General features: G+C 38.9%; 1 protein-coding gene across 4 annotated transcripts in view; it reads right to left on the minus strand.

The window, feature by feature from the left end:
• TMEM117 (transmembrane protein 117) overlaps positions 1–26,404 on the minus strand; it is a 390,862-nt gene that overhangs the window by 171,062 nt on the left and 193,396 nt on the right. For 3 of the 4 annotated variants that reach the window (XM_081129769.1, XM_081129771.1, XM_081129772.1), the window contains one exon: positions 14,930–15,029. The exons of the other annotated variant lie outside the window; for it this stretch is intronic. In XM_081129769.1, coding sequence (XP_080985895.1) covers positions 14,930–15,029 — 100 coding nt within the window. The remainder of the gene's footprint in view (positions 1–14,929; positions 15,030–26,404) is intronic. 4 annotated transcript variants of the gene reach the window in all.

Consider the following 26,404-nt stretch of genomic DNA (forward strand, 5'->3'; position numbering starts at 1 on the left):
TAACCTTAACATCAGGTATATTTATACTCTGAGTGACCTACTTAAAGCTGACCTCATTTTTACAAAAAACCCCTCACTTAAGTAGTTCGCTATAAAACACAGTGAATATACAATCTTGGTATTAGTTCATGTTTTGCTGAGCTGTGGGAATGACAGTATGTAGAAAATAAAAAGATGTAAAAAAGGAGTAAAAAGCTTCATTCAGAAATGCGAATTGCAAACTATATTTTAAGATGGTCTCATTTGTGAAACACTGCAATTTTTTTTAAATTAAGTAACACTCTTAACAGTCCCAATTCCACGCATTTTATCTTTTATCTCACAGCAGTTCACAGCCATATTTTCTAAGTAATAATTACTAAAAGGAAGCCACCCTCTGGGCGAATGGCAACAATACTTATTAACATTTAATGAGAGGTAAAGAATGGAATGAAAGCACATGGAGAGTTGGGGGAGCAGGTCATTTGCTGGTGGGAGGGTGAATCGAAAGGAAGATTATACAGACGACACTGTATTAGAACAGGCAAAATGATGTCACGGTTGTTCTCCACATTATGAGCTTGGGAGGGATGCCTGCCCTGGTATCTACGGAGGCAAACTTGCATAGTTTGAGCCAGAGCCTGGGCATAGTGATATCGGTCAGCTCTTCAGCAAGGCTGGGATCCTTTTAGGGGAGTCTGTTGAGTGTATCAGGAGGTCACAAACTTGCTCTGCGAGATCCCAAATCAAGTCCTAGGCTTAGAACTGGAAGCTAGGCGAATTTATCCAGCGCTTGCTTGCACAGTGGCCCTATGGCAGGCAATGCGTGGACCTTTGGATGTTGCAACTCAGTGTGAAGCCAGCCCTCCTCTCATCCATGTTTGCCTTCATTCCTGCTTCTCTGTTGTACAGACTCTCGGCACCAAAAGATTCCTCCCCCCGGCTTCCCGTCAGTGTAATATAAGACGGTTATGACCCCATAGCGTATGTCAACATATTCTCATGCCAAACTTCCTGGAATCACCTTACAGAAATGTCCCAAACCTGTCTTCATATTTGAATCTCTGGGAACCTCTTAAAAATTCTAATATCCAGGCTACAATCCAGACAAATTAAATGACTATCTCTGGGGTGGGGCATAGGTATCAATCATTTTTTAATCTTCCCAGGTAATTCCAATGTAAAGACAAATTTGGAAACCATTCCATCTATGGAATTCAGTTAAAAAATGATTGTGGCAACCAACCAAACAATAAGCTTGGTTCGCTGTATCTATATAGAAACTGCCTAAAAGCTTTATAAATTCTGACATCTTAATGATATCTGTATACAGTGAAGGTTTCCACAATGACTATTCCCGAAGCATCCATCTGAACACCATTTCCTTGTGATAAACCAAAGCCAGGCAGTAAGTCAACAAATACAGCATGAGCCTTAGGTCTCTGCACCCATGCTGGTAATGGCTAACCTGACCACAGTAACAAGCATTTCATTAGCACTTCAAAAGTGTTATTAGGAAAACGGTTTTCTGCACACTTGAGCCTTAAATGTTTGGGTGGAATTAGTGCTAACTGGTACAAGGACTCCGGTTGTTTTCATCAGCTGTGATTAGAGGGCAGGCAGTTCTTACCTCCCCTGCATCTTAGCGTCATAACAAAACAGGGAGAACCAACCCTGTAGAGGGGGGATAAGTCTAAGAGGTGTGATAGAGACGGTCCAGAATGGCACTTGCCCCAAATTCATTCCTCATACTGATCTTTCAACATTCCTGTCATGTCAGTTTCCAGCTTAATACTGCTGTTTATAAAGCACAAAACAGTGACCAGTGGGCAGAGTTTGTGCTGAAGTTATATCCTACTTTACATTCCTGGTATTTTTTGTACTAAACTGAATTTTGATGCCTCTTTATAGGGAATGTGTTCTCTGGTTTAACACAGCCCCCTCCCCCACTCATGCCCTTTTATCTCATACCAGATGTTTCCCACTTTTACTAGACTGTCCTGGCCCTCAGGGCATTCGAATTTGCAACTCCAGTATTTATTATTTATGCAAGTTTAACACAAAAAGCCACTGTCACTAGTTAAAACCTCACCACAAATTGATGACTTAGGATACTGAAAGAAGGTTGGGGAGGTATGAACAGACCACAAGAAGTTGTAGCAAAACATTGTAAAGGGCTGGCTGGGGCAAGGCCCTTAAGGAGATTCCTTTAACAAGAAAAAGTTAACTTTAAATGCAATGACATTACAATTCCATTTTTACCATCTATAATATATTCTAATGTTTACTACCTCACACATTTGTTATTATTCTGTAGATGCTTAGTATATATTTATTAAGTGATTATTTATTTTATTTATTTTTTTTAAATATCTTTGATTTCAGAGAGAGAGGGAGGGAGAGGGAGAAAGAGAGAGAAACATCAATGATGAGAGAGTCATTGATCAGCTGCCTCCTGCACGCCCCCGACTGGGGATCGAGCCCACAACCCGGGCATGTGCCCTGACCGGGAATCAAACCGGGATCTCCTGGATCCTAGGTTGATGCTCAACCGCTGAGCCACACCAGCAGGGCTGATTATTTATTAATTTAATGAATAAGTGAGGGAGACCCTCAGAAAGGTCCAAGACTACTAAAGGTCTATAACTTTGCAGCATCAAAATTTGGTAAAAATATTCAAAAATGATGCAAAGAGGCAACTTATTTGATGAATTTGGTCATGTAAAACCCTGCCTTGGGAGGTGTGGCTCAATTGGCTGAGTGTCGTCCCATGCACCAAGAGGTCACCGGGTCAATTCCCAGTCAGGGCATATGCCCAGTTTCGAGCTCAATCCCCAGTAGGGGGTGTGCAGGAGGCAGCTGATTGATGTTTCTCTCTCATGGATGTCTCTCACTCCCTCTCCCTTGTTCTCACTCTAAAATCAATAAAAACATATTTTGAATACACTATTTGTGGATATAAACTTAGTAAGAATGAAGGCAAAAGATATCTGAGAAAATATTTGGGCTAAAATAGTACTAAAAATAAATTTGTATAATGTCCATTTAGTAGAATACACTCTGAGCTTAACAGGTCCTTTGAAACTGGAGAGCTTATTTTCTCACAGATATTATGGTTTATAGACATAGTCAATTGGAGGTAACAGCAATTTCAGAAAGACACCAGCGGCCCTACCTTAGAGACCTATAAGGTTAAGAAAGGGAAGTATATGAATAGGTACCACAAATAATTTTCTGCTTGTTTTTCTAAGTGTTCATATAATCAAAATAAAGGATTTGTAAAAAGTATTTTCTTTAATATACATAGATATGTTATTTTTATATTTTAGGAAAAAATGAATTTTTAAATGGTCTTTGAAAAGACATTTTATATCTACCAATATAGTAAAAAGTTGGTTGGTAAAAAAAATAGCTCAACAGTTATATAATTTTAATTAGACTTACTCCCCTGTTGCATTTGGTTAGGCAGAAAAGTGGTTCATTTTGCTGAATTTTTTTTGAGGCAAAATCAAGTGCATTTTAAAAATCTGCACTTCGATTTGTCGAAAATCTTCTATTGCTTCTGTCACCTCTAGTTGAAATTAAAAACACCAAATAGAAATTGGGATAATTATAGCACAAGTCAAGGAAAAAAGTACTCAGGTCTTGAAAATTATTAGTTTTCATTATTCTTCAATAGCTCCAGGTTCCCAGTATCTTTTACGATGTATTTTAAGAGCTTTATGAGAGGTGCTGTTCTTTTCAATGTAAAGAGATGGCTTCTCTCCAGGTTTCCTATTTCCTCTGGAGCATGTGACTCATTCAGGGATTATTTCTGACATACCCTGTGCTTAGCAGTCAAGAAAAACTTGAAATGCTTAAGTTTGCACATGTGGTGTCCTAACTTTCTGAGTCCTATTTTGTAGCCTTAAAGAAACTACTGATGTGGACCTAATCTTCTGTTACATTTGATACCTTTGGAAATGTAAAAGGTATTGATTGGAAGTTATCCTTAACTATTAAGTTTCATTATTATTGCGTGCTTAATTCACTCCTTTCCTTGGGCAATAATATCATGTTCAAAAAGCTACTGAAGATGTTTCATTGAGCATCTTGATATGCGAGTGAAGGATCCTGGAGCCAGGCCCAGGTCTTACCATATTTAGCCTTCCAGGGCAAAAGGAAGTCCTTTATTTCCCAATCGGCATTCAGAGATTTGTGAACAGAGAAGAACAAATGCCAAACGTGATGTTACTTAACCACTCCTTATCAAATTATTCCTTCTGTTCACTCAAATACTTCAGTCTCCTGAAACACGGCATAATAGCTTTTATTAAGCAACAACAACAAAAAACATAAGTACTAGGCATTTCATTGCTATAAATTTCTTTTTGATGTTTATAGAACACTTAACTACAAGCGCAGCATACACTGTGAATATAAAAATCTTTAGTTCTAAAAATCCTTGGGGCAAACAACTGCTAAAGGATAGCAATTCATATAAACAAAACAGAACTTAATAACCTGGAATTGCAGTATCTATCTTAATTATAGTATAATATAAAGGGACTCTTTTCGTTTTTTTCCAGTCCCAGAAATAAGGCGCTTTCAACCACCTATATTTGTCAAAGGAAACAGAAATAAATAGCCGAGTTGTCTGAGGTTTAAATGTCATAGTTTGGCTGAGATGTGATGGACTATCTCTCAGTGCCTGAAAAGATATGCACTCCCTTCCTCCCGACTAATGACAACATTTAACAAATGTTATTGGCATGCTGGCAGAAAAAAAGTATCAAACCAACTTCTATTTCTATATTCCATGTCTTGTTAAAACCTACGATTAAATATTGCAAGAAAATTATTTAGGTTGGCAGAATAGTATAGTAGTTGAAAGCACTGAAAACTTTGGGAACTAATTGAAAACACACACACACACATGCACACACACACACAGTAATGCTTGGCCCACAGACAGAGGCGCTAAATAAATATTTTACAATGTTTAAGAATAATCCAACTCCTTATAAAATTACTATATAAAGAAGCATATAACTTATTTTTTGAGGTTCTAATCTAAGCTAATATTAACAACCAGAACTCATTTCATTATATTATTGACTTTTAGAGGCAGAAATATCAAATATCAATGTCTCCTGGCTTTTATGTAAACTACTTCAGGCAAATAATTGATAAGTGGTACTTTAAAAAGTGTGGAACACCGTTAGGAAAATTATAAAGAAGGGTGGACAAAAAAGGACACCTTCCTTGATGAAGTATAAACCAAGTAATAGAAATAAAGTAGAATGGAATTAAAAGGAGCTAAAATTGAATTGGGAATGGAAAAGATGAAAGGTGAGCATCTCCTGCCCAGATGAGCACGTCTTTCTAAAACAGATGCTTATTGTCCTCCACATCTCAGTGTAGTTCAATTCAACCCACTTTCCTAGATGCCCTTCATACTCTTAGAATAATATATTCCATAAATGTTTAATAAATGTATATAAATTACTTACAGTGCACCTATACCATACTATAGAATTTCTGACAGACATTGAATTTAAGGAAGTCATATGCAGAGCCAGAATTTGTGATTCTGTTCTTAAATGCTTATCCACTATACTAAAATCTATTTTACTCAGAAATCCTTTTTTTATTTCACATCATATTCTGTTACTACTTTAAAAGGTGCAAGAGTTCTGAAAATTAAAAGACTCTTGATCACCGTTTTTGATGCTATCTGAAAATAGGAGGTTGGACTCTCTTGTCTTATTAATTTTTTAATGAAAACTTATTATTTTGAAGGAACATGAAATACATTGATAAAATATTTATAGAGACATTAAAATATTTATGCACATGAAAGCAAAATGGCCAAATTTGGTTCCAAACTTCCTAATAATAAAAAGGTAATATAAAAAATAATTCCTCTATTATGCTCTTTGATTCAGGCAAATGACCAGATGAACTGGCAATGCTTTGGGGCAAATATGGGTGCCATTAAATCTACTGTCTTGGGTTTTGTCTGTGTGTTAGTCAGTGCTGGCCCCCACCCACATCCTCTTCACCCACTGATGCTGTCCACTCCCCAAGAACATCATATGAGCCCAGCGGATCTGGCCCAGGGCAGCCATTACCTGAAGCCATATGACCACATCTTTGCTTGCCTCCTTCCCCTCTTCTCTCCTGCTTCCCTCATCTCCTTACAGGTTTCCTTGGAGAGCTTTTCCTCAATAAATCACATGTCCCCAAGCGCCTGAAGCATGCACTTTTCTAGAGAATCTCCCACTGAACGTAAAGTCTTTATAGAAAGACAGTCTATTACCTAATTAAATTATTTTTTTAATTGTTCAAAATATTACAGATGTTCCCTTTTCTCCCCATTGATCCCTTCGATCCTGCACCCACCCCCTTCCACAGTCCCTCACCACACCATTGTCTGTGTCCTTGGGTTAGGCATATATGCATATAAATTCATTGGTTAATCTCTCACCCCCCCACACCCACCCCACACCTTCACTCTGACATTTATCAGTCTGATCCATGCGTCCATGTCATTGAATCTATTTTGTTCATCAGTTTATTAAGTTCTTCAGATTCCACATATAAGTGAGATCATGCAATGTTTTTCTCTGCCTCGCTTATTTCACTTAGCATAATATTCTCCAGGTCCATCCAAACTGTCCCAAAGGGTACGAGGTCCTTCTTCTTTACAGCTGCATAGTATTCCATGGTATAAATGTCCCACAGCTTTTTTATCCACTCATCTACTGATGGGCACTGGGGCTGTTTCCTGATCTTGGCTATTGTAAACTGTGCTGCTGTGAACATAGGGCTGAATATATTCTTTCTGATTAGTGTTTCAGGATTCTTAGGATATATTCCTAGAAGTGGGATCACTGGGTCAAAAGGCAGCTCCATTTTTAATTTTTTGAGGAACCTCCATCCTGTTTTCCATAGTGGCTGCCCCAGTCTGCATTCCCACCAGCAATGTACCAGGGCTCCTCTTTCTCCACACCCTCGCCAGCACCTGTCGTTTGTTGATTTGTTGATGGAGCCATTCTGACAGGTGTGAAGTGATACTTCATTGTGGTTTTAATTTGCATCTCTCTGATGATTAGCAACGTTGAGCATTTTCTCACATGTCTCTTGGCCATCTGTATGTCCTTTTGGAGGAGTGTCTATTCAGGTCCTTTGCCCATTTTTTAATTGGATTGTTTGTTTTCCTCTTGCTGAGTAGTATGAGTTCTTTGTACACTTTAGAAATTACCCCCTTATCAGATACATCATTGGCAAATATGTTCTCCCATACTTTGGGGTTCCTTTGTATTTTGAGGCTGATTTCTTTTGCTGTGCAGAAGCTTTTTAGTTTGCTGTAGTCCCATATGTTTATTTTTTCTTTTGTTTCTCTTGCCCTAGGAGATGCATCAGTGAAAATTCCACTACATGAGATGTCTGTGACTTTACTGCCTATGTTTTCTTCCAGGATTATTATGGTTTGCAATTTACATTGAAGTCTTTTATCCATTTTGAATTTATTCTTCTGTATGGAGTAATTTGGTGGTCTAGTTTCATTTTTTGCATGTAGCTGTCCAATTTTCCCAACACCATTTATTGAAGAGACTGTCTTTACTCTGTTGTATGCTCTTGCTTCCTTTGTCAAATATTAACTGACCATAATTGCGTGGGTCTATTTCTGGGGTCTCTGTTCTGTTCCATTGGTCTATATGTCTGGTGTTGTACCAATACCAGGCTGTTTTGATTGCAATGGCTGTGTAGTACAGTTTGATATCCCATAAAGTGATTCCTCTCACTCTGTTCTTATTTCTCAAGATGGTTGTGACTATTCAGAGTCTTTTTTGGTCCCATATAAATTTTTGGAATATTTGTCCTAGCTCTGTGAAATATACTGTTGGTATTTTCAGAGGAATTGCACTGAATCGATAGATTGCTTTGGGTACTATGGACATTTTAATGATGTTAATTCTTCCAATCCGTGAACATGGTATATTCTTCCACTTGTTTATATCTTCCTCTATTTCTGTTTTTAGTATCCTGTAGTTTTTCAAGTACACGTCTTTTACATCCTTGGTTAAGTTTATTCCTAGGTATCTTATTTTTTTAGTTACAACGGTAAATGGTATTGCTTTTTTAGTTTCTCTTTCTGAAAGTTCATTGTTGGTGTATAGGAATGCCACTGATTTCGGGATGTTGATTTTGTATCCAGCTACCTTGCCAAATTCCTTTACCAAATCTAGAACTTTGGTAGAGTCTTTAGGGTTTTCTAAGTACAAGATCATGCCATTGGCAAATGATGGCAGTTTTACTTCCTCCTTTCCAATTTGGAAACCTTTTATGTTTTCTTCCTGTCTGATGGCTGTGGTGAGGACTTCCAGTACCATGTTGAATAAGAGTGGTGACAGTGGACATCCCTGTTGTGTTCCTGTTTTTAAGGGAAATGGTTTTAGTTTTTGACCATTGAGTATGATGTTGGCTGTAGGTCTGTCGTATATGGCCTTTATTATGTTGAGGTATGTTCCCTCCTATTCCCACTTTGCTAAGAGTTTTTTTTATCAAAAATGGGTGCTGGATTTTGTTGAATGATTTTTCTGCATCTATTGATATGATCACATGATTTGTGTCCTTCATTTTGTTTATGTGATGTATCACATTTATTGATTTGCGGATGTTGTACTAGCCTTGCATCCCCGGAATAAATCCCACTTGGTCATGATGCATGATCTTTTTAATGTATTGCTGGATCCAGTTTGCTAGTATTTTAGTGAGGATTTTAGCATCTATGTTCATCAGGGATATTGGCTTGTAATTTTCTTTCTTTGTAGTATCTTTATCTGGTTTTGGGATTAGGATGATGCTGGCCTCATAAAAAAAGCTTGGGAGTTTTCCCTCCTCTTTAATTTTCTGGGATAGTTTGAGGAGAATAGGTGTTAATTCTTCTTTGAATGTTTGGTAAAACTTGCCTGTAAGTCCATCTGATCCTGGACTTTTGTTTGCTGGGAGTTTTTTTTATTACTGCTTCAATTTCATTAGTTGTTATCAGCCTATTCATGTTTTCTGATTCTTCCTGATTCACCTTTAGAAGATTGTATGCTTCTAGGAATTTGCCCATTTCACCCATGTTGTCCAGTTTGTTGGCATATAGTTGCTCATAGTACTTCTTATGATCCTATGTATATCTGTTGGGTCAGTTGTTATATCACCTCTTTCATTTCTGATTTTATTTATTTGAGTCCTCTCTCTTTGTTTCTTGGTGAGTCTGGCTAAAGGTTCATCAATCTCATTTATCTTTTCAAAGGACCAGCTCTTGGTTCCATTGATTTTTTTTGGTATTGTTTACCTAATTATACTTTTGATCCAGTTTCATTTTCACTGTATAAAATAATGAAATGCAACTACAAATTTACCAAACATGGAGTTAACTAATCACTGAGTAGGCTGAAGTCATTAACTAGCTCCAAGGAACAGGCTGAGAATGAGAGCAAAAGAGAAAAACTTGGGAGTACTGCTGGGCTCTTGGATCCAGATCCAGTCATTACATATCTGATGTGTGCACTTTCCATCTGTCATATACACTTGTTCAATGAGTTTGCTAACTTGAATCCTTCGTTCCATGTTTCACAGTTTAAATCCTTTTCTATCATGAAGTTTGTAAAGCTATTATTGCTACTTTATTTTAGGTACTAAATCAATTCAATTATGCTTTTTATCCTGTCATTTTAGAATATCAGTGGAAGAGAAATAATTAGAAACCTGGCATTGATCATAATATGAATTGTCAAGATCAATTCTAGAGAGAGTAACAAGCTAGATGTGATGTCAGTTATATTCCAGGCTATTGTTCATTGACAAACAGCATTTGAGAGCAGTCCACAAGAGTGACATATGTATAATAGAAAAATTTGAACTAAGTAAGCTATTATTAACTTGGTGAAATGAAAATAACACAGATAATCACACCCTTTCCTTAGCAAGTGTGCAATAAACATGGAACAACAATAGAAAAACTCACCAAATTTTAGGTTAGTATGCGTATGTAATTACAAAATTTATTTTATATTTTCTATATTTAAGCTAGAAGGAATAATTTACTACCAAATGCTGCAGAAATATTTCCTCCCTCTATTCTGCTCTAGATTTGTTAATAAATACTAATCCAGAAGGAATTATTCTCAAGTATATATCATTCTTAATTCTCTCTGCCTCCATCCACTGACGGTCAACCCATTTCTGTCTTACACAGTAATAGCTGCCTGTTTCAGTGGCTGAAGGGATACACCTCAACCTAGCTTTCTTCTGTCCCCCAAGCTGGGAGCAGAACTTCGCCACTGACAGCAATAATGACCATTCAAGGAACCATCTGGTGGGATCTGAGAAGCTCAATCTTTTTTTTATGAAAGAATGGCTTTTATACTCAAATGGTCACATCACCATTCGGAGAGAATTGCCTCCATTCAAGGGTGTTTACAAGCATGTGTCCTCCTGGTTATAAAAACAAGCTCATTAGAAGTGATTGTGCAGCTTTTTGTGGGAGGTAGGAAGGTGGGAAGAACTGATATCTATGTATCCTGAACAACACAGCTCTCCTCCCGTGACCTTTTGTTCACTTTTTGTTCACTGTACATGTTATAACACTAGGTCACAAGGCAGAATGAGGGAAAAAGAAATGGAGGTGAATGCTTATGTGCTCTTGTGATGAATCTGTTCTTACAATAACTATTTGTTGAGCACCTACTGTATGCGCGGTACTGTCTTATATGATGGGAATAAAATTGTGAACACACGTGACACTCTAATTCCCCTCAAAGAGTTTACAGTCAAGTAAGGAGTTTTCAGCTTTGCTTCTTAAATAAACAGTGGTTTGAAAAAATAAAATAACAACATAAATATGAATTATAAAATCTCTCTGAAGAAATAAAATATGTGAAGGCTAAAAATGCAAAATTTGTCATTCAAATATTTAGAGAGAAAATAAAATATTTACATATAGAGCAGTCACAGTTGAAATAGAAATTATTTTAATAACTTTTTTCTAAAATCATACTCTTGATAGAACTTCAATAGAAAGAAATAATTAAGCAAATTTAAAAGTTTTATTTCTAGTTATAATCCAGTTCAAAGGCTATGTTTTCTCCACATATATATAAACACTCACAAACAATCCCTGGGAAAACCATGTCAAGGCCAAATGGGGGATTTCATACACACGTGGTCTTATGATGAAAGCTGCCCAATGATGACTTCAGTGTTTACCACGAGAACTGTCTTCTTTAGGTCATGGCCCAACTTCGCCTTATCCGTACCCTCCTCTGCGCGCCCCCTCTCCCTGGAGTCTGGTGTCCCTGTCACTATCATGAGCCATACGCCATTCACTGCTGCGAGAAAAAAGCCACTGGAGCGGGAGGAAGAAGGGCTGGGGAAGGGGGTGGTTAGGGATGGATAGACAGGAGGTGATTTTTCCCTGTGCTAATCAGCAAGGAGCAGAAGCAAGTGCCGTCACGGTGTCCCCAGGATCCCCTGCTACCTTAGACCTGAGCAGAGGCCGCGGCCTCTGTCTTCCAAAGGAGGGATGGGAAAACTGGAGCAATTGCTGTGGGACTGGCCAGTCCCACTCAGCTCCTTGCTCAATGGCGCAGAGCATGGGCGGATTTGTGGATATGAGGCAATGGTGTCGCAGGAGACACCCAGAGTTTTTGTTTCACACATGTCTTCATGAGAGCTCTTCTCTGCTCCTCCAACATAAAGGACCAGCTCAGTGATGAATTACACCACGGATCACTTTATGTATTTCATTTATATTAATTTTTTAAATCTATTTGACAAAAATTAGTAACTTTAACCTTGACTTATACATCTTTGTTCTCTGCATGAGAAGTACCACAGAGCCAGAAAAAATCAGGACTGCCCAGGAAATGGAACCTAGTGGAGCCTGATGCTCAACCGTGTGAGGGCTAAAAGATATTTGTCAGATTGGTTGATAATCCCCTGCCTGCGGGTCAATCACATAGTCCTGGTGTACCTTCTAAAGCCATGGGAAAGTTATGAATTATTTCCATAAAAAAAAAAAATCCTCTATTTCAGAAATACATTAAAAGGCACACTTTTATTAGAAACGTAAAGTCACTTATTTTTCCATGAGCGTCACCCTCATCATTGATATTCATTTCATGATGAGAATTCTGCAGACAAATGAAGGTCAAAGCTACCCTAAACTCCTCTCAGGAGGAAAACTACTATTTTTTAAAATGTTATCAACGCACACATATGTAGACATATAAATATTTATACAGAAACTTCCTGCCTAGTCAGTGAACAGAAATGGGAATAGAATGATGTGCTCTAGGAATCCTCTCTGTGTGACTGGACTTGCAAATCAGGGGAGCACTGTGTTTGTGTGGCACCCCATCCCAGTGGCTAATGAGGAAAGGTCAGTATTCACACAACATAAGCAGAAAGGAACTCTGGATTCTTCCCCAGTTTACAGAAAGGAAGAGGTGAGAGGCCCCAGAAGGTTAAGTGACTTAAGATCACATTGCTGAGTTAAACTTAAAACACAGTTGTCTTGACTCTCAATCCAATCCTACTTCTGTCATATGGGAAGTATAGATCAGAGTAATAATCTATGGTGTAGGAAGAGGTAAAAAGTTATCGGGTTAGCTGGTAGAAGTGGAAGGCATACAGTAGTAAATTTAGGAGAAACTGTGAAGGTTAACCAGACCTTAGAGAAAAAGGAAGACCACAGGCTGAACAGTGAAAACATTCATATTTCCCTAAACCGTAAGCGCGTGGTAGAAATCCAACCAAGGTCATTAAGGGTCTTTGGACAAAGCTGCACCATGCACTGGCCTCTCCAGGCTGCACTAGGAATTGGACCCCACCTTATGGTTCAAAAGAAAAAAATTCAAATAACTGTAACCAGTAAATAGAGGCAGAGTCTTATATGACCTAGGAGACACTTTCTTGAAGGGAAGTCTGGGGAGGAGTTGGATGGAATTGGGTCACAAACAAATAACGATGTCATCATTGGAAAGAAAATGATTTATGTATCTATCAAACAGCTGACTTTTGCCTGCAAACTGCAAAGCAAGCTCCTAGGTCTTATTGGACTGTTGCTTCTCCCCTGACTTCTATCAGGAAGCCATGTACCATATTGTCTTAGTCTAGTCCAGCACTGGCAACTAGCAGGAAACTCCAGATGCTCTGGGCCCCAGGCTTTGGATAAGGCAGAATGCTCGTGCTCCTGGGGTTCCAGAGAAGAGCTGGGAAGCCGAGGCAGCCTGAGGCTTGGATCAGTGACCTGTCCTTGCCATCACTGCAAGGGACTGAGCCCAGCCAAGGAGATAAGGGCTCAACACATAAATGACAATAAAGCACTAGCCTGCATTCCACCTCAGCGTTTTAAGACTTGTCAGAGGGCCACACATTTGATCTTTACAGAAAACCTGGAACACAGGTAGGAACTACTAATCCCTCTTAAGAAATGTGCACACTGAGGCTCGGAAAATTGTGTATTACTTGTAGAAGGTCAAACCACTGGTAGCAAGGTCAGAGAATCCACATTTCTGAACACTTGATCCAATTCTCCATTTTAGTAAGCAGATTTACTGTAAAATGGCATCAAAATCCACAACTCACAATTAATGCAGAAAATTTTCAAAAGGCATCACCTCAAAATTCCCCAGAAGTTATATGTTTAAAGTTCACATAGTTCCTCCCAAGTAATTTTTTCCAAAGGAAATAAAAAATTTTGACATGAGGCAGCCTGGTCTCAATGACTGACTTATTCTAATTGTTATTTCTAGTGAGTGCAAATAAAAGAAATCACTTTTCAAATTTTGATTTTAAAGTTAATGGAATGGGATGCATCTGGTAATGTGTTCTGTTAACATCCTACAATTGAACAGAGGTGAGAGGAAGCTGAAAAGCACGCTGTACAAACCCTTTTATGGTTACTTGATACTCTTGCAGGATGATCGCAATAGTAGCAGTTATGATATCACTGCTTCTTGTTCCTTGAAAACACTTTTTCTGGGTTAGAAGCAAACAGTTACAGTTACGACAATCTACCTGTGGTCCCTGGAACACATGTGAAGGGGCATGTCCATCGCAAGTCTCGTTTGGGTAGGGTATCGTCATTCCTTTGGTAGGGCTCATTGTCAAGTGAGTAAGTAAAGTTATTTAGAAGCAACTGCACTTATAAAAGGTGTGAGTGAATGTTGAAGTGCCCCATTTTTATGAGAGTTATGCTCTTATGCTCTTTGCACTCCAAGATTCTCTTATAAACTTACAGGTCCTAGAGCCCTTTAGTTACATACTGTATTTAATTAACACAATGGTTAGAACAGAAGCTACTTTCTTGACAGATGAGCTCAGCATGAGATATAATGTGTCTATTTGTTGCAGGCATATAATAGAAAGACTAATAATACATAATACATAAAAGAAATTAAAATATAAACTCTCAGAACACTAGTTACCATTAAGTTCACTGAGGAAAACAAATGTGGAAAACTATTTTAAAAGTTCTTAAAGAATGTTTAATATGGTCTTTTGAGACAGGCCTGACAACATTCCTTACCTAAAAACTGCACATGTCAAAACCACAAATTTTTACAAAATTATTTAGAACTTCACAGAGAACAATTTGTTAATTTCATGAATGTGTATATGTTTGTGTATATCTATCCGTCTATATCTATATCTATATATTTATATCTATCTACAGCTATATATCGATATATCTCTAGGAAACAGCCATCAATATTATAATTATATTATTTTTAATAAGGTAAACAGATATTGCATATAATCTATGACTTTATCTATATTCATGAATTTGTTCCACTCAAAATAGAGGTAGCTATGTTGCTCTAAACCATCAAAAGCAGTGTCTATCCAACAGTACAAACATGTCTTCTATCTGATGTTTGAAATGGGTGAAGTTAAAATTTCTTACCATCCAAGCTGTGACAAAGTCCCCCATCCAGGTCCCTACAGCAGCTAATTTCATGAAACTTTCATTTCGGATGCCCATATAGTCTGTAATGATATATGCTCTGTGGAAACAAACACACAAGACATTGTCCAGACTCAGAGAGCCATATAGTCAAAGCGTCCTGGTTCAGCAGCACACGAAGGGACTTTTCCCCTTTCAAGGAGCTCTCCTGCTTCGCCTCACCACGGGCCCTTCCAGATCTGCAAGGCTGGGAAGGGCTCCGGGGGCGTCTGGGTCAGTCCCAATTAGCCTTGAAGACTGTGACTACGCCAATTTCCATGTGCATTTCATTTTGAGCTGTAAGACTGGTGACAGCTTTTGGTAAATCAAACAGAAATACTCAGCAAAGGCATCATTTCATGCTCACTCAAGCATGTGGAGAGCCGAAACAACTCCTGAGTTAAAGTAACTTGAAAGCCAAGAGAAGAGCTCACTTCCCTTCAGTCTGTCAAGTCAGAACTGTTGAAAAGGTGCTGGTACGAGGCCTCAGATATTATATCATACCTGAACAATGCTCAGAATAATGTTAACGTTTGGGGAAAATCTCCACACAATGAAGCAATGTAAAATCTGATTCAAACGTATTTACTTTAAATTATTACTTAAATAACCATAACCAGGAGATTTAATTTCACCACTCCTTTTGTTTAGCTAATTCTTGCTTGCTTGCTAACAGCTCAGAGAGATTCAAAAGTACAACTGATCATTAAATAACAAGTAATGAGACCATGTTTATTGTTGACTAAGCATTTTCATCTCCATTTTCTCATTTGATAGTCAAGAAAATCCTAAGTATTATTTTTCAGTTTCTCAGAAAACTGGTATTCAGAGAGATCACTTAACTTGCCTAACCAAAACCACATAACTAATGAATGGTATTAGGAATTAAATATCTAACCCCCCCAACTCTAAGGTTTTCCCCCTCAGATATTTTTAACTTTAAATTTTGTTCCTTTTCTCATGTGAAAATACCTATACAATTCAGAGTACCAGTTGAACTTGATTCTTCTTAGGTTAACTTTAAACAACATATAGCAAAGAATGATATGTTTGTTATTTATCTACTAAAAGTATGAATAAGCACACTTTTTTAAGTCATTGAGAATTAAACCATCTCCAGTTCAATTATTTCTTTTCTGGGGTTATCTCAGATAGTTTTGTAATCCATAAAATAAACAGATAATTAGTTTTATTTAATAACAAGAGCAAATTTATGAACTTTAAAAAACAAGTCTCTACATGCTTCATTCACCTATCTTGGAGTGTCTACATAAATCTCTTAAGGTCCGACCCCTAAATTCTGGGTGTTTAATTCCATGGCTTTTTGTAATAGCCAAAATATTTACAGACCCCATAAGGTACATGCTCCTGAGGTGCCGGAGATCATTATTAGCACTTTAAATACTGTGTCTCCATTAACTTCCACATCAGCACAGTGAAATGGATCATTATTCCCATTTCACAGATATGGAACTGAGGCTTTAGAGAATGTTTACAACTTTCCAAGGTCAATCATCTAGTAAATGGACAGATTTGAATCTAAATTCGATTGACTTCCAAATCTAGGCACTTAACCGCTCTGCTGCTATACCTTCTTCCTACAAGTACCAGTGGGGAGATACAAACAAAAAAACCCACGAACAACAAAAAACCCACAATACCACAAAGGATATCTACTCTGTGTGTCAATATTTTAGCAGGCATGACTTATTTCCTTTGAGGATAATTGACAATAAGAAGTCAAGAGCAGCATCTGGAAGCTACACCACCCCAGACCCACCATCAAGTCTTGGCCTCCACTGAGTTCTAAGCAGCCTCGACTGAAAGCCCCAAGTGAACCTGGACGGCTTGGTGTTACCCGTCAGAACCACTACTGCCCAACAGCCCTTGGCAGTGAACTCAGTGTACACAGAGTATTAGCTCCGGTAACTGAGCAGCTCTTCCAATCACCCCTATTTTGAAGAATGTGCTCAATGCCACATCCCTACGTGTCCACGTTGCAGATTAGTTCTAGAATGCACTGGGCTAGGGAGGAAATTTCAGGTACATTGATTGTGGTTGAGTAGAAGTGTGTAACAGAAGGCATCACTCTAATTCGGTATCTAAGAACAGGAATGAGATGGATAAGCTTGCAATAGATCAATGATCCAGCCAAAAACAACTAAAAAGCCCAAATAAAATTACCCCCCAAATCTCCCTAAAGGCATTTGAGAGCTGATGAAGCAATGAGGACTGGAAAAAAAATGAGATACCAGACTGAAAAGAACCGTGAAAAGGCGAGCTGTATCTCCTGAGGGGACATTTGCCTGGGCAGAGGGCAGTCTCAGTGGATTGGAAAGACATTAGAAATTTAAGGAGTCAAGAACCTCATGAGAAAGTAGGGGCCCAGAGGAGAGCATGATGACACCTGGTTTTCCTTTCAAGACATTTGCTAAATTGTAAAACTGTTCAGGGGGCAGGCTAAGAGACTCAGCAGAAAGTCTCTGAAGAGCACGGCAGAGGTTTGGCAAATTCCCCACACTGAAGACTGTCACAGTTCAGAACCTGACAGATGGAATAGCCCAAGGGAGTACACAGAGCCGTGGAGGGCCGGCAAAAACTAAAGAGAGATGGGTCCTTGATGAGGCTGTAATTAGTGCCTACCCCGTCCACCCAATTACTGGGTTAGGGTGATCAGGCTCGGCACTTCATGCTTAACAGAGGGAAGAGTGAACCTTTTCTGAAAGAATAAAGTATCACTTAGATCTTCTATATGTTTTTATATATAACCTCCGACATTCGTTAAAAAATTACTAGGATGTCAAGAAACAGGACCGTACTACTGAAAACCAGGAGGGAAAACAATAGTTAGACAATAAGCTCCGGGGGGACAGGAAGTTATTTGGGAGTAACTCTTTCCGCTGTTGCTTCCCTAGCACCTAGAGCAACACCTGCATATAGTAAGCGATCAACATTTGCTTCATGTATGAATTAATGAAATGACCCAAATTATTCACATTTATTTCTGGATGGCATGGGTAGACTTATGTATAGTAAACCCTGGAAGCAGAATAAAATGAGATTGAGTTGTGAGGAACTCGTCCACAGAGAAAGACAGTAAACATGCTTTTAAACTATTTTGTGAGTTCACCTTATTTCTCCACCTATATCTGTATCTCCTTGATGGCAGGAAAGCTGTCCTGTATACATCTACAATGACATATCGGCACAGAGCAAAGACAGGCCCTTCCCCTGTGGCTGCGGGCCGATGGTGAGTGCTGGATGCTGTGATAACAATGCAGGTGAGCCAGCACAGACAACTTAGGAAATAACTAATATATTTTAAAGTGAAAAGTGATATTTAAAAGTTAGTCGTTATTCTTATTTTTGCTGCTTTGGACAAATGTAAAGAATTCTAAATATGCAGACCTGTCAAAATTTTTCAATTATTAGTTCACTGATTTGCATAGCCATTAACATTTAACAATATTTCCTGCTTAGGTTGTAAAGAACAGGGCGTGCATACATTTACATCAGCAATTTGAACCAGTTTGAATATCACATTGGACTCCTAAAGGTGTGAGTGAGGCTTTATACCCAGTGATATTAGGGAGAGGTTCAGAATTAATTTTTATTTGCTAGGAGGCACTGTTAAAAGTTTGAGTTTTGCTTGGAGTCTTAACTAATTATTTCAACTATTCATACAGCTTTTGCTTTGTTTTGGACTTGAGCTGGTATTTCCACTATGCATAGATCTAAAAAGTTTTGCAGTTCTATCAGCCTTCCAGGTAAATATTGATCATTGACATTTTCTTTAAAGATTCTAAATGAATTTGTTTTCAGGTTACGACTTCAGTTTTTATTTTTTCTTGAGACTTCAAGCATAACTGTCAAATCTATAATAAATGTGCAAAAATTTCAAAGCACAGGATCTAGGAAAGGTTCATAATTATCTTAGCCTGAAAACATGAGATAACACGACTATCATAACTCTCCCTCCACCATATGAGGATACAGCAAGAAGGCAGCCACCTACAAGCCAGGAAGAGAGCTCTCACCAGAGCCCATCCTTGCTGGCACCCTGAGCTCAGACTTCCAGCTTCCAGAACTATGAAAAATAAATGTCTGTTGTTTAAGTCAAAAAAAGAAAAAAGTCTATTGTACCTAGTAAAACCTATGTGCTAAATGGCCATAAACTAAACAGACTCTATCATGGGCTAAAGAGTCAATAAAACTATAATACAGTGAATTAGTCTTACAGGTGAGTCTCAACCACTAGCCAACAAAGCTCCAGTTCACTTCAGCCTGTTCTTTATGTGTAAGAGGATGCAATCAGAGCCCGCTGATTTAAGAGTTGAGTCTCTGAAAGTTTAACAGGAGGCAGCAAACATAAATCACCAAACCAACACTGATTCATGCTTCACTGAAGACCCGTGTGTGGCCAGCTGCTTTCCCCACGCCTCAGCTGTCTCTCCAGCCTTGCGGGGGCAGTGTAAACAGGGCGGGGGCCTCACACATAAGTAAACAACGACTAAGGCGCTGGCTTACACGAGTCAGACCTGCATTAAACACAATGCAACTCAAACAAGAACTCTAAACATTCTTACGACACTGAGGTAAAAATGGTCACTACAAAACGTCATGAGTTAAATCTAGATTTATTATATTCACCTTTCCCCTTTGTGTGTTTGTAATGAAAATATTAACAGCCTTTCATCTACTCAGTCAACTCTTATCAAAATAACCACATTTTAGTGTTTTTGCTCAAAATCTTTAGCTCTTGATTATTGAAAGGCTTTGATGGAGCTCAATACATGTGTATGGATTTTCCAGGAGAGACCTGGGGTATGAAGCTCTGGAGCAAGATCCACTGGAATGTCAAAATGCTTCAGGCAATTGCTAGAAGTAGCCTGGAATGATTAAAATTGCATCTGGACCTAACATTACTTACAGATAAAATACCTTAAATTCCCCAACTTTAGCCAGTCATCCCTTCTAATTTCTATAAGGAAGACATATAAACAAAGGCTGTAGATGGAGTTTTCATTGAACACATCCCCAAACATCAACTATTCTTTTCATCCCTTGCCTTGTTCCAGCCCTTTCTGTGAAACTCATTTATATTAGATGCAGAAACCTTAGTATAACATCAGCTCCTTCCTCGCCTTTACTCTCAATATTTGATTAGTCACTACGGTTACTTCTGAAGGGCTCTCAAATCTATGCTGTTTTTCCTTCATGATCACTACCAATGTCTGAATTCTGTTCATAATCATGTCTGTTCTGCATGAACGATAGCCGCCCATTTCCCTGCGACTGTCTCCCCCTCATTACAGACTCTCTGAGGCCCCTAGAGTGACTTCGGGGACGTCATGTGGTATGACAGAGGAGCAGGAATCCTGCAGCCAGAAAGTGCTGGGCTTGCAAACCACCTCCTCACTCTAACCTGGGACAAGTGATCGCGATGGACTCAGTCATCATCCAGTCCCTTATCTGTAGAATGGGGGTTAAGCAACACTTTCCCTTGACAAGGGTTTCGTGAGGATTACATGAAATAAATTATTTAAAGCTTCTAACAACTATTCATAATAAGCATCTGAAAATAAAAATAAAAAGTCGCTCTTTGACCTCCTAGTTCCCACCTTCTAAAATAATTACAGTGATTCCACTGCCACAGAGTAAAGCCTGAATAAAAAGACCCTCCGCGCTGCGTAAGCCACCTTCTTCTTCAGATTCATCTCCTTCTATCTCACAATCTCCTTTCTCCAGGTCCTGTTCCTCACCGTGAAGTCAGTGTCACTAAACGTCCCACGATTCCACGACACACCTTAGGATTTTGCTTGCAATGCGCTCATTGTCTGAAATGCCAACCCCTTTTCCTCTGGCCTAAGATTACTAACTCAACAGGCCCCCTGAGAAATCCCCTGCCATCACGCCTAGAAGTCATCCCTCCCCTAGTGTTACTATATCACTTTGACTACACTTCTGTGAAATAAATTTCCCAGAGTATTTTAATGATTTTTCTCATATTGCCCCTCTGTCCCAAAAGACTTGGTTCATCAAGGGTGAGGAACATGTTCCGCTCACCTAGGCAGGTGAGACCCTTCGCCCAGTGTGCAGTGTGACTGAAGAATGCAAGCGATACTAAAATGAATGAACCAGTCGACTGACGAATGTAAGACGATTACTTAGATCATCTGATACCTGGGCCAAACTAAAAGGAGGGAAAGGAGACAAACGATAAAAACAAAGATTCTCAATATAAAATAAACTAGAAGAAAACACCAAAGATAAATTGTGGGGCCAGGTAATCATGATGTTCTAACAGAGTTAGAGCAGAACATCATTGTATTGTTTTTTACTACCTCTTCTAGAATAAGAAGCTGAAGGCCAGAATATAATCAAATTGAAATGAAAAACACATCTTTGACTTTCTGCAATCACATGTAAATTTATTTAACTTGAATATAAGTTAGTTGACTCATCATGAAAAAAAGTAAAATACTGTAAAATCTCCACATGGTATCTATTGAATCTTAATGTTTTTAAAAAAAATCAGTTTGACTAACACTAGATATCAGTTCATAACCTTGTGCACCAATTTGCCGCACAAACAATACATAAACTATATAGTGAAACACATTTATTTTATCCAAGTGAAAGAAAAAAAATCACAACCCTGCAAATGGGTACTGCCAACTGCCAAACTACATTTGTAGCTTGCTCTTTAAAGTAAAGATTTAGAAGTTTACAAGGTTACAAAACAATGTAGCCTCAAAACTAATTTTAAAGTTACAGAGTTTTGTGGTTCTATCCCAAATGTCTTTCTTTGTTCAATTTTTTTCTCAACCTCACAAACACTCCAGGAATATACAATCTAACTAAATGCTCAAGAGCTGTCTTCTATTTCTGATGAATTAAACACTACCAAGACACTTCATGTATCTTTACTAAAGTCTACTGAAGTTATTGGAATAATAATAGAATGCACAAAATTTTAAAATCCTGAGCTTGTTGCCAAGAGAATCCCAATAAATCCCCAAGGGATTGCAGAGAGTCACAAACTACCTAAAATTAATTTCACATCTAATTAATCATATTTTAAAGTTAAATAACATTGAATGTGTTTATGACTATTCTAATAAAACCCATCTGAGTTGTAAAAGTGAATTGCAAGCTGAGCCAGAATGCCATCAATGAATGTACCCTACATAATGCTGCCTCCTTCCAAAGTAATTAGAGAGGCACACAATACTTATAGATTCTGCTGAGATTCTGATGCTACTCAAAGTAGGACAAAAAACAAGTTTAATTTTTATCGGCAGGTGTCAGCAAAGGTAATTGTTCATGCTATTAAAAGGTCAAGATAGATAAGAAATAATGGAATGAAAACAATGGAACATAAATACAATAATTGACTTTTGGCAGAAGCTAAAATTCCCCCCGTGTGTAATAAAATAAACATGAAACGTGAGACTACTTCCTACAAAATTTTCAAATTCGAAGCATAATTGCTGTGTGATAATACGATAATTATTCTTTCCGTCCCTCGTCCTCTATGTTCTGTTAGATCCGAAGTCAACCGCCTCTTACTCTCTTCCCCACCGCTGCCGACACTGCTTCTCAGTCCTAAACTCCAGGGACGGGAAGGGGAGACGGGGCTATTTTTTCATAGACGCCCCCCTCTTGCAGCATGGGAATTTATATTAGCTAAGCATCTATCTTATTTCTTACTACTTTACTCCTTAAGCAAATGACTGAGGTCTCCTGTTAGATCGTGGGTGTGATGCCTGTAAACTCGTAAGTTTCCAAGGGAGAGAAATTAGCGGTGGTCCTTCCAGGGTGACTACCCTGCCCCTCCCGTCTGAGGGTCCCCCTCCTGGCCACCTCCCCCAGCGCAAGGGCGCGGCCCATGGGCTGAGCACACAGACACATGCATAAAACAGTACCCACGCCTCCCACGGCCCCTTTTTTCCTTTCCTAGTAATTTAGGGGCAAGACTTGGGGAGAGAAAAATGGAAACCTCCTTCCAGGGGGTTGGATGGAAAACAACTCCGTGATGATCGGTGACCCCATTCGGTACTCTGTGGAGTGGGAAACAGCCTGCAGCAAGAGAGAAGGGGGAAGAGAGATAAAGATGGGGGGGGGAGCGGGGAGGGAGGCGGGGAGGGGGGCGGAGAGACAGACAGACAGACTCATGAGAAGAAGGAGAGAAGAGCGCTGGCCGGTGTGGCTCAGCGGTTAAAGTGCCGGCCTGGGCACCAAAGGGTTGCGGGTTTGATTTCCAGTCAAGGGCATGTACCTGGATTGCGAGTTTGATTCCGGGCCCTGGTTGGGGCGAGTGTGGGAAGCAACCAATCGATGTGTTTCTCTCACATCAATGTTTCTCTCTCTCTCTTTCTCTCTCTCTCCCTCCCACTCTAAAAATCAATGAAAAAAAATATCATTGGGGGAGGATTTTTTATAAAAGGAGAGATGAGAGAGAACAACAGTGGTGTGGGAGTCTACTTCCCCTGTCTTCTGGAGACGTGCATTCCTGTACTTTGGATTCCATGGGACACCCTGTTAATTCCTAATAATTATTGCCCCCATCTAATGATTGCCTCCCCCATCTCTGTTCATAAACTAACCTAGTGTAGCTTCTGTTAGTTGCAATGACAAGAGTTATAACCACTCACCAAAGAAAAATTTTAGAGCCTAAAAATGTTAATATTTTGACTATTTTGTTCACTTTTAACAATACTTCAATTTCTTTTAGAAAGGAATGCCACTAAACTGGCCACAAGAAAAGTCACTAGTGTGGCTGACAGACTGAGAATGGTTTTCAGGTTATTCCAGTTAAGAACAAAGATGAATGCACTGTGTCCATTCTTTATGCCACTGCCCAAAATAATAGGGAGACTTTTGTTTAAATCTTAATGTTTACATGCACAAATTTCATAAGTGTGCTCAAGTTCAGAATAGCACTCCCTTCCTTTTAAAAAATGGGTATACCTGTTCTAATTAAAACCAATCTATTAGACTATGAGATGTGGGCCACTATGAGAGTGTGTGAAAGCACAGACTTCCCAGTCATATTTTTATTGGCCACTCTTAAATATGAACAGACTTCAGATGTTATGTATTTGAGGAAAATCTCCAACAAGAAATCAAAAAGCTCAAAACTAAACAAAAACAAGGAAGTCAGAGGATATAGAATATGCAGAAAGCAGAGAAAACATGTGAGGGAATAATAAAGATATTTTTCAGACCAGCAAAGCCAAATTCAATTGTAAGTTGCCTATAAAAAATGCATCTAAAACTAAGGCTACATAAAAGTTGAAAGTAAAATAGTAAAAAAGGTTGAAAAAGATATGCAAACAATGCAAAAATTTTGTGTAGCTATACTAATTTTTTTTTAATTTTTAATCAAATTTATTGGGATGGCAATGGTTAATTATGAACATACAGGTTTCAGGCGTGGGTTTCTATGATGCAAGATCTGCATATTGCAGTGTGTGCCCACCACCCAGAGGCACGCCTTCTCCCGACACCATATACTAGGACCCCCGCTCTCTCTACCCCTTTATTAATTTCAATTAAGGCAAATGTACTATAGATTCACACAGAAAATGTGAGACATCAACAAACAGTAAGTCCTCACTTAAAGCAGTCAATAGATTCTGTGACTTTGAACAAAATGATGTATAATGAAACCATTTTTACCATAGGCTAACTTATATAAACAAGAGTTATTTTCATTTCTGTATTTTCAGGGCACATTATATCTCCCTGATAAGTTGAAACGTTTGTCATTAGCAAGGTTCCCTCTTAGTCAGGTCCTTGAATGTTTTTCTCAACATCATTTTGTTATAATTGACAAAATGTTAAGAAAAAAATAGGCAAATTCACACAAAAAATGTGAGATAATCAACATACGGTAAGTTCTCCCTTGACGTCCTGTGAAAAGACTTAAAATCAATCACTCCCTGGGAAGTCTGATAAAAATATAAACCCAAAAGTCACAAATAACCAATGTCAGGAATGAAAAGGGGGCATCGCTACAGATGCTGCAGAGATGAAACGGATCATAAGAGTGCATTTTAAGAAATGTAGATGAAACCAACAAATTACTAGAAAAACATTTACAAATTACCAAAATGTACACAGGAATAAAAAATATATATATAGCTCTAGTCACAGAATTGAATTTTATCATTAGAAACTGTCCCACAAGAAAATCCCGGGCCCAGATGTGCGCAGAGGACCGAGAGGAATGTGCAGGAATGTTTACAGCATCATTATTCATAACAGCCTAAAACTGGAGACGGCCCGCATGCCTACCAGCAAGGCAACGGGGGGCACAGCCACACAATGCAGCCTATTCAACAATGAAATGAAAAAACTACTCCCGCACAAAGCCTGGAAGGAGTCCGAAGCTGCTGCATAACAGAAGCCGGGCAGAAAGGAGAACAGGCTACGCAGTTACAAGCACATCACGCTTAGAAACAGGCAAGACCAAGCCACAGTGATCAGGAACGTATTATAAGTGGTAAAACTGGAAAGAAAAGCGAGGGGAAGAGCATAAAAGTGAAATAGGGGTTACGCTGGAGGAAGAGAGAGATTTTCTATTAGGAAAGACAAGCAGAGGGCTCGGGGCTCTGGCAATGTCCTTTTGTTTAACGTGAATGGCGATAACACAGGGAGCAGGGGATTCCCTTGTAAACATTTCATAATAATTCACTTTACAATCATAAGCTGTACGTATGTGTTCTGTGCACCTTTGCATAGGTGTGTAATTTCTACATGTTCGAGAATGATAAAAACATGAAGTACCTATCTATTATTATAGAAAAAGCTTAAGAAATGGTAGCTATGGCTGTCATTTTGTAGGGGAAACACTGGGACCGCTAAAGGTCCACACGGCTTTGGGGAGAAAACTGCAGTATTTCTGTGTTGGACTGGAGGGGGCCCCAGGGCGGGGGCAGGAGTCCCAGGCGGTCCCTGGAGTGCGACCAAGCCTGTGCGCGTGGTGGGCGGCCCGGTGCCTGACATATCCTGGCCAGAACATTAAAGAGGAATAATAAACGATGGCGCTGAAGTTAACAATGTCATGAAGGGCATTAAGAACCCACAGTGTAATTCAGCCCCCCGTTTTAAAGCCTGCAGACAGTTCACATTCGGAATCCAGATTGTTTGAGTTTCTTCCAAAAGGCACTATATTGAAACCCTTTTCTGCTTTTTAGCCAACCACGCTTCTTTATACCTCTTCATGGAAAAGTGGTAGTAGAGCCTGCTCAAAGCAAGGGCCATCATTTTGACGTACACAATGCCTGCTAAGGCAGAGAGTAAATCAAGCACCATTTGAAAGAAGTGCCCATAAAAATTTATATCTGCTTCCCTGACTTCAAGGGGTGGAGCAGAAAGTCACCTCGCAGCACTTGTTCCCTTGGTTCCATGAAGAATCGCTTGGGCAGT

The sequence above is a fragment of the Miniopterus schreibersii genome, assembly GCF_964146895.1.
Source record: "Miniopterus schreibersii genome assembly, chromosome: 2".
In the NCBI taxonomy this organism is placed as follows: Eukaryota; Metazoa; Chordata; class Mammalia; order Chiroptera; family Miniopteridae; genus Miniopterus; species Miniopterus schreibersii.